General features: G+C 55.3%; 1 protein-coding gene across 1 annotated transcript; it reads left to right on the top strand.

Moving 5' to 3' along the window:
- Positions 1-1,630: 1,630 nt before the first annotated feature.
- Positions 1,631-7,931, top strand: LOC123745458 (mucin-2-like). The gene has a single exon (XM_069311948.1). It carries the CDS (start codon positions 1,642-1,644, stop codon positions 7,792-7,794), a length of 6,153 nt encoding a protein of 2,050 aa, XP_069168049.1. The 5' UTR covers positions 1,631-1,641; the 3' UTR covers positions 7,795-7,931.
- Positions 7,932-9,531: the final 1,600 nt, after the last annotated feature.

Genomic DNA, 9,531 nt, shown 5'->3' with positions numbered 1-9,531 from the left:
GGAGACCAGTTTTAAGCGGCTGCCAGGCCCCAATAAAGCCGGTAGACTGGATCTGCACAGCCCTCCTGAACCCATTGCTACATCTACTTCTGGAAAGAATCCATGATACGACAGATTTCCTCTCGAAATTGCAGAAATTAGAGGCCCCGAGAGGGTCCCGCCTTTTCACTATGCATGTGGTATCACTTTACCCGAGTATACCACAGAGAGAAGCTGCAAAGGTAGTAGTATCTTTTTTTTTACAGATAACAGACAAAGAATCACACAGGAACTTCGAGACGCAGGAATAGGGAGGATTCCCCTCGAAAGAAACTCTTGAGGAGGCCATCTTCCATGTGATGAGAGACACCCTCTTGTAATTTGAATGACTATAGCGTATCGGCAAACCAAAGGCATAGCAATAGGAGCATCCAGTAGTGTGGCAATCGCTGAAATATTTGTGCATGTTGTGTTCGAGGAAAAAAAATCCTACAGGGAGGACGGACCAGCGGTATATTTCCGTTACATAGACGACATCTTCGGAATACTGGAGGACGGTTTCCTCTGCCTAGAAGGTTTCTTTTCATGGTCAAATACAGTTCTTGAAAACCTTAAGTTTACCCTCAAACATAGTGACACTACGATAAATGTCCTAGATACAACAGTGTACATAGACGAGCTAACCAGGGATCTGCACACGAAGGCATACTATAAACCGACTAACCTTCACACGCATCTGAAATTTGACTCAAGCCACCCACTAGCCTTGAAAAAATCGCTACCCTACTCACTCGGGCTCAGACTCAAGCGGGTTAACAGCAAAGAAGAGACGTTATACCGCCCAGCTTGATGACCTATGGGATATGTTCAGGAACAGACAATAATATATGCAGCCCAGGAGAAACTCGAAAAAAACAAGGGCGGAGCTACTCAGACCTAGAACACAAGTGGAAGACAAGAGATGGATCCTCCCAACCCTTTTCTTCCCCAGCCTTGCAGCACAGCTTAAGATAAAACTCCAGGAAGTATGGACATGGATGAGGGGAAACGTACAGTGATCATCCCTCTTGGGTAAAATTCTCACAAAACCCTCCCATGATCGCCTGGAGGCGAGGTAGGTCTATAAAGAACCACCTTGTTAAAGCAGGTGTGCAGGCTGATCATCACAACCGAACTGGGGAAGAGGACCAGCTCCAGGTTACAGGCCAAAGCAACGAACCTACAGACCCTAACCTAACCTGACACAGGTTTGGAGAGTGACCTGAGCTGAGGCGGAGTGGTTAGAAGGGCCCTACAAGTACAAGTGACTACACTAAACACCTGCATGTGTAGGTGTTGCATCACTAAACACCTGCATGTGTAGGTGTTGCATCACTAAACACCTGCATGTGTAGGTGTTGCATCACTAAACACCTGCATCTGTAGGTGAGGCATCACTCAACACCTGCATCTGTAGGTGAGGCATCACTAAACACCTGCATCTGAAGGTGTGGCATCACTCAACACCTGCATCTGTAGGTGTGGCATCACTAAACACCTGCATCTGTAGGTGAGGCATCACTAAACACCCGCCTCACAACATCTGGCTTTACATTCTCCTTCCGGCCAGGATTCATTATATACAATATAACATTAATAAAAATAAATTGTGATACAACAAAAATGGCCAACAACAGCGACCAGCCCACAAAGCCAGAGCAGCCCACGACGCCACAGCAGACCCCTACAACACAGCAGCCTACGCCGCCTGTCCAACCCCCTACAACACAGCAGCCCCCGACGACGCAGCAGCAGCCCCCGACGACGCAGCAGCAGCCCCCTATAACACAACAGCCCCCGACGACGCAGCAGCAGCCCCCTATAACACAACAGCCCCCAACGACGCAGCAGCAGCCCCCTATAACACAACAGCCCCCGACGACGCAGCAGCAGCCCCCTATAACACAACAGCCCCCGACGACGCAGCAGCAGCCCCCTATAACACAACAGCCCCCAACGACAAAGCAGCAGCCCCCGACGACGCAGCAGCAGCCCCCTATAACACAACAGCCCCCGACGATGCAGCAGCAGCCCCCGACGACGCAGCAGCAGCCCCCGACGACGCAGCAGCAGCCCCCTATAACACAACAGCCCCCAACGACAAAGCAGCAGCCCCCGACGACAAAGCAGCAGCAGCCCCCTATAACACAACAGCCCCCGACGACGCAGCAGCAGCCCCCTATAACACAACAGCCCCCGACGACGCAGCAGCAGCCCCCTATAACACAACAGCCCCCGACGACCAAGCAGCAGCAGCCCCCGACGACCAAGCAGCAGCAGCCCCCTATGACACAGCGGACGACACACAGCGGCGACTACAGAGAGACGGCGGAGACCATCCTGCCGGCGACGTTCAGCGAGGAGGAGCTGGAGGAGGCCCAGGTGGCCCTGGAGGAGCTGCTGACGCTGCTGCTGAAGGGCGCGGGGCCCCTGAAGATGACGGGCATCACCCTGCGAGTGTACAGGGCCCTGGTGGAGGCCGGGGTCCTGGTGGTCCAGGTCCCCGCCGTGGAGGACGCCGACCTCCGCCACATGGAGAGGCAGTGGCTGGCGTGGACGGGCCCGCCGACCCAGCCCGTGCTGAGGGTGGTGTCCAGGGACGCGGTGCGGCAGGAGGGGGTGACGGGCGGCCGGCTGCACGTGACGGTGAGCGCCGTCACCTGCCTGGTCGTCCCCGCCGGCCACTACCTCCAGGCCCTCCCGGACGACGCCACCTACGTCGTCATGGCCTGCCCGGACTGGCGCCGCGACCCACCCAACGACGGGAAGGAGGTGTTCGGGGAGTGGGTGGAGCGGCAGAGCGCGGGGTGGCGGTGGGCGGCGGGGCAGGAGGAGGCCCTGGAGAGGGAGGCGCGGCCGGCCATGAGGGTGCTGGCCACCCAGGTGCAGGTGGTGGCCCTGGAGGCGGGCCAGCTGCAGGCCACCCTGGCCCACGTCACCTGTCTCGTCCTCTCCCGCGGCTTCTCCCTCCACTGTCTCCCGGACAACACCACATACGTCATCAAGCCCTCCCGCTCTATGGCTAGAGTAGAGCCGCCCATCACCCAGCCTAGAGCAGAGCCGCCCCTCACCCAGACTAGAGTAGAGCCGCCTCTCACCCAGCCTAGAGCAGAGCCGCCCCTCACCCAGACTAGAGCAGAGCCTCCGGTCACCCAGATTAGAGTAGAGCCGCCCCTCTCCCAGACTAGAGCAGAGCCTCCGGTCACCCAGATTAGAGTAGAGCCGCCCCTCACCCAGCCTAGAGCAGAGCCGCCCCTCACCCAGACTAGAGTAGAGCCGCCCCTCACCCAGCCTAGAGTAGAGCCGCCCCTCACCCAGACTAGAGTAGAGCCGCCCCTCACCCAGACTAGAGTAGAGCCGCCCCTCACCCAGACTAGAGCAGAGCCTCCGGTCACCCAAATTAGAGTAGAGCCGCCCCTCACCCAGACTAGAGCAGAGCCGCCCCTCACCCAAACTAGAGCAGAGCCGCCCCTCACCCAGACTAGAGTAGAGCCGCCCCTCACCCAGCCTAGAGTAGAGCCGCCCCTCACCCAGCCTAGAGTAGAGCCGCCCCTCACCCAGACTAGAGCAGAGCCGCCCCTCACCCAGCCTAGAGCAGAGCCGCCCCTCACCCAGACTAGAGTAGAGCCGCCCCTCACCCAGACTAGAGTAGAGCCGCCCCTCACCCAGACTAGAGTAGAGCCGCCCCTCACCCAAACTAGAGCAGAGCCTCCGGTCACCCAGACTAGAGTAGAGCCGCCCCTCACCCAGACTAGAGCAGAGCCGCCCCTCACCCAGACTAGAGTAGAGCCGCCCATCACCCAGCCTAGAGTAGAGCCGGCCCTCACCCAAACTAGAGTAGAGCCGCCCCTCACCCAAACTAGAGCAGAGCCTCCGGTCACCCAGACTAGAGTAGAGCCGCCCCTCACCCAGCCTAGAGCAGAGCCGCCCCTCACCCAAACTAGAGCAGAGCCTCCGGTCACCCAGACTAGAGTAGAGCCGCCCCTCACCCAAACTAGAGCAGAGCCGCCCCTCACCCAGCCTAGAGCAGAGCCTCCGGTCACCCAGATTAGAGTAGAGCCGCCCCTCACCCAGACTAAAGCAGAGCCTCCGGTCACCCAGATTAGAGTAGAGCCGCCCCTCACCCAGCCTAGAGCAGAGCCGCCCCTCACCCAGCCTAGAGCAGAGCCTCCGGTCACCCAGACTAGAGTAGAGCCGCCCCTCACCCAGCCTAGAGCAGAGCCTCCGGTCACCCAGATTAGAGTAGAGCCGCCCCTCACCCAGACTAGAGTAGAGCCGCCCCTCACCCAGCCTAGAGCAGAGCCTCCGGTCACCCAGCCTAGAGCAGAGCCTCCAGTCACCGAACATAGAGCAGAGCCTCCAGTCACCCAGCCTAGAGCAGAGCCTCCAGTCACCGAACATAGAGCAGAGCCTCCAGTCACCGAACATAGAGCAGAGCCTCCAGTCACCGAACAAATAGTAGAGCCTCCAGTCACCGAACATAGAGCAGAGCCTCCAGTCACCGAACATAGAGCAGAGCCTCCAGTCACCGAACATAGAGCGGAGCCTCCAGTCACCGAACATAGAGCGGAGCCTCCAGTCACCGAACATAAAGCAGAGCCTCCTGTCACCCAGCCTAGAGCAGAGCCTCCAGTCACCGAGCCTAGAGCAGAGCCTCCAGTCACCGAACATAGAACAGAGCCTCCGGTCACCCAGCCTAGAGCAGAGCCTCCAGTCACCGAACATAGAGCAGAGCCTCCAGTCACCGAACATAGAGCGGAGCCTCCAGTCACCGAACATAGAGCGGAGCCTCCAGTCACCGAACATAGAGCAGAGCCTCCTGTCACCCAGCCTAGAGCAGAGCCTCCAGTCACCGAACATAGAACAGAGCCTCCGGTCACCCAGCCTAGAGCAGAGCCTCCAGTCACCGAACATAGAGCAGAGCCTCCAGTCACCGAACATAGAGCAGAGTCTCCAGTCACCCAGCCTAGAGCAGAGCCTCCAGTCACCGAACATAGAGCAGAGCCTCCAGTCACCCAGCCTAGAGCAGAGCCTCCAGTCACCGAACATAGAGCAGAGTCTCCAGTCACTCAGCCTAGAGCAGAGCCTCCAGTCACCGAACATAGAGCAGAGCCTCCAGTCACCGAACATAGAGCAGAGTCTCCAGTCACCCAGCCTAGAGCAGAGCCTCCGGTCACCGAACAAATAGTAGAGCCTCCAGTCACCGAACATAGAGCAGAGCTTCCAGTCACCGAACATAGAGCAGAGCCTCCAATCACCGAACATAGAGCAGAGCCTCCAGTCACCAAACAAATAGCAGAGCCTCCAGTCACCGAACATAGAGCAGAGCCTCCAGTCACCGACCGTAAAGCAGAGCCTCCAGTCACCGAACATAAAGCAGAGCCTCCAGTCACCGAACATAGAGCAGAGCCTCCAGTCACCCAGCCTAGAGCAGAGCCTCCAGTCACCGAACATAGAGCAGAGCCTCCAGTCACCGAACATAGAGCAGAGCCTCCAGTCACCGAACATAGAGCAGAGCCTCCAGTCACCGAACATAGAGCAGAGCCTCCAGTCACCCAGCCTAGAGCAGAGCCTCCAGTCACCGAACATAGAGCAGAGCCTCCAGTCACCGAACATAGAGCAGAGCCTCCAGTCACCCAGCCTAGAGCAGAGCCTCCAGTCACCGAACATAGAGCAGAGCCTCCAGTCACCCAGCCTAGAGCAGAGCCTCCAGTCACCGAACATAGAGCAGAGCCTCCAGTCACCCAGCCTAGAGCAGGGCCTCCAGACACCCAGCCTAGAGCAGAGCCTCCAGTCACCGAACATAGAGCAGAGCCTCCAGTCACCCAGCCTAGAGCAGGGCCTCCAGACACCCAGCCTAGAGCAGAGCCTCCAGTCACCGAACATAGAGCAGAGCCTCCAGTCACCGAACATAGAGCAGAGCCTCCAGTCACCGAACATAGAGCAGAGCCTCCGGTCACTGAACATAGAGCAGAGCCTCCAGTCACTGAACATAGAGCAGAGCCTCCGGTCACCGAACAAATAGTAGAGCCTCCAGTCACCGAACATAGAGCAGAGCCTCCAGTCACCGAGCGTAAAGAAGAGCCTCCTGTCACCGAACATAGAGCAGAGCCTCCAGTCACCGAACATAGAGCAGAGCCTCCGGTCACCGAACAAATAGTAGAGCCTCCAGTCACCGAACAAATAGTAGAGCCTCCAGTCACCGAACAAATAGTAGAGCCTCCAGTCACCGAACATAGAGCAGAGCCTCCAGTCACCGAACAAATAGTAGAGCCTCCAGTCACCGAACATAGAGCAGAACCTCCAGTCACCGAACATAGAGCAGAGCCTCCAGTCACCGAACATAGAGCAGAGCCTCCAGTCACCGAACATAGAGCAGAGCCTCCAGTCACCGAACATAGAGCAGAGCCTCCAGTCACCGAACAAATAGTAGAGCCTCCAGTCACCGAACATAGAGCAGAGCCTCCAGTCACCGAACATAGAGCAGAGCCTCCAGTCACCGAACATAGAGCAGAGCCTCCAGTCACCGAACAAATAGTAGAGCCTCCAGTCACCGAACATAGAGCAGAGCCTCCAGTCACCGAACAAATAGTAGAGCCTCCAGTCACCGAACATAGAGCAGAGCCTCCAGTCACCGAACATAGAGCAGAGCCTCCAGTCACCGAACAAATAGTAGAGCCTCCAGTCACCGAACATAGAGCAGAGCCTCCAGTCACCGAACATAGAGCAGAGCCTCCAGTCACCGAACATAGAGCAGAGCCTCCAGTCACCGAACATAGAGCAGAACCTCCAGTCACCGAACGTAGAGCAGAGCCTCAGGTCACCGAACGTAGAGCAGAGCCTCCAGTCACCGAACAAATAGCAGAGCCTCCAGTCACCGAGCGTAAAGCAGAGCCTCCAGTCACCGAACATAGAGCAGAGCCTCCAGTCACCGAACATAGAGCAGAGCCTCCGGTCACCAAACAAATAGCAGAGCCTTCAGTCACCGAACATAGAGCAGAACCTCCAGTCACCGAACGTAGAGCAGAGCCTCAGGTCACCGAACGTAGAGCAGAGCCTCCAGTCACCGAACAAATAGCAGAGCCTCCAGTCACCGAGCGTAAAGCAGAGCCTCCAGTCACCGAACATAGAGCAGAGCCTCCAGTCACCGAACATAGAGCAGAGCCTCCGGTCACCAAACAAATAGCAGAGCCTTCAGTCACCGAATATAGAGCAGAGCCTCCAGTCACCGAACATAGAGCAGAGCCTCCGGTCACCAAACAAATAGCAGAGCCTTCAGTCACCGAACATAGAGCAGAGCCTCCAGTCACCGAACAAATAGTAGAGCCTCCAGTCACCGAATATAGAGCAGAGCCTCCAGTCACTGAACAAATAGTAGAGCCTCCAGTCACCGAATATAGAGTAGAGCCTCCAGTCACCGAACACAGAGCAGATCCTCCAGTCACCGAACATAGAGCAGAGCCTCCAGTCACCGAACAAATAGCAGAGCCTCCAGTCACCGAGCGTAAAGCAGAGCCTCCAGTCACCGAACATAGAGCAGAGCCTCCAGTCACCGAACATAGAGCAGAGCCTCCAGTCACCGAACATAGAGCAGAGCCTCCAGTCACCGAGCGTAAAGCAGAGCCATCCGTCTCAGAGGGTAGACGGGTCCTGTCCCCCCCAGGGGTCGCTGGCAAGGGTGCCTTCCCAGGCGCTAACGTGGTGCGCCATGTGGAGTGGGTCGATATTAGCGTGAAGGTCACGCTCAAGATGGACATTCTGCCCTCCCCCTACTGAGCGTGCAGGTTAACCTGGTGATGGTGGTAGTTCTCCCGTCACTACCGCCCTGGTGATGGTGGTAGTTCTCCCAGCACTACTGCCCTGGTGATGGTGACTCTTCTGTTTTTCACTTCTTACTATTCTCATAATTTTTTTTAATCACTGTAATCATACATTTCACCGATACGCGTGTGCAAGGGAGCTGTTATGATCTCTGTCTGGAACACCACCATCAGAAGGAAGAGTGTCTCTTGAAGGATGTCACTTGTACTTGTATGGGCTCCGCCTCAGCTCAGGTCACTCTCCAAGCCTGTGTCAGGTTAGGTTAGGGTCTGTAGGTTCGTTGCTTTGGCCTGTAACCTGGAGCTGGTCCTCTTCCCCAGTTCGGTTGAGATGATCAGCCTGCACACCTGCTTTAACAAGGTGGTTCTTTATAGACCTACCTCGCCTCCAGGCGATCATGGGAGGGTTTTGTGGGAATTTTACCCAACAAATAAATGTACAGGGATGTACAGTGATCATCCCCAAGAGGGATGATCACTGTACGTTTCCCTCATTAATGTCCATACTTCCTGGAGTTTTATCTTAAGCTGTGCTGCAAGGCTGGGGAAGAAAAGAGTTGGGAGGATCCATCTCTTGTCTTCTATTTGTGTTCTTGGTCTTAGTAGCTCCGCCCTTGTTTTTTCTCCGAGTTTCTCCTGGGCTGCATGTATTATTGTCTCTGTTCCTGAACGTATCCCATAGGTCATCAAGCTGGGCGGTATAATGTCTCTTCTTTGCTGTTAACCCGCAATTTTTTCAAGGCTAGTGGGTGGGGTTAGTTGATGCGTGTGAAGGTTAGTCTGTTTATAGTATGCCTTCGTGTGCAGATCCCTGGTTAGCTGGTCTATATACACTGTTGTATCGTGGACATTTATCGTAGTCACTATGTTTACCCTCAAACTTAAGGTTTTCAAGAACTGTATTTGACCATGAAAAGAAACCTTCTAGGCAGAGGAAACCATCCTCCATTATTCCGAAGATGTCGTCTATGTAACGGAAATATACCGCTGGTCCGTCCTCCCTGTGGGATTTTTTTTCCTCGAACACAACATGCACAAATATTTCAGCGATTGCCACACTACTGGATGCTCCTATTGCTGTGCCTTTGGTTTGCCGGTACGTTAGTCCTTCAAATTGCAAGAGGGTGTCTCTCATCACATAGTGGATGGCCTCCTCAAGAGTTTCTTTCGAGGGGATCCTCCCTATTCCTGCGTCTCGAAGTTCCTGTGTGATTCTTTGTCTGTTATCTGCAAAAAAAGATGCTACTTCCTTTGCAGCTTCTCTCTATGGTATACTCGGGTAGAGTGATACCACATGCATGGAGAAAAGGCGGGACCCTCTTGGGACGGGGCCTTTAATTTCTGCAATTTTCAGAGGAAATCCGTCATATTTTGGATTCTTTCCAGAAGTAGATGTAGCAATGGGTTCAGGAGGGCTGTGCAGATCTAGTCTATCGGCTTTATTGGGGCCCGGCAGCCGTTTAGAACTGGTCTCCCTTGCCACGTTCCTGTTGTTTCTTTAATGATTTATGGAACTTTGGTAAAAGGTAGAGGTGGGGAATGATGGACTCGAAGGCGAGGAAGAAATCTCTCGCCCCTGCCTATATGAGTCCTCCTTTCCAGTCCCAAGTTTTGTTTTCAAACAGCTTGAGTATTATCCTTTTAATCTTCACTTAGTTGTTTCTAATCGCCGCATCCTCGTTGTGTAGCTGTC

Source organism: Procambarus clarkii, chromosome 71, assembly GCF_040958095.1.
Source record: "Procambarus clarkii isolate CNS0578487 chromosome 71, FALCON_Pclarkii_2.0, whole genome shotgun sequence".
NCBI classification, from domain to species: domain Eukaryota; kingdom Metazoa; phylum Arthropoda; class Malacostraca; order Decapoda; family Cambaridae; genus Procambarus; species Procambarus clarkii.
Note: the sequence above shows the minus strand (reverse complement) of the source record. Positions and strands in the feature narration are given on the sequence as shown.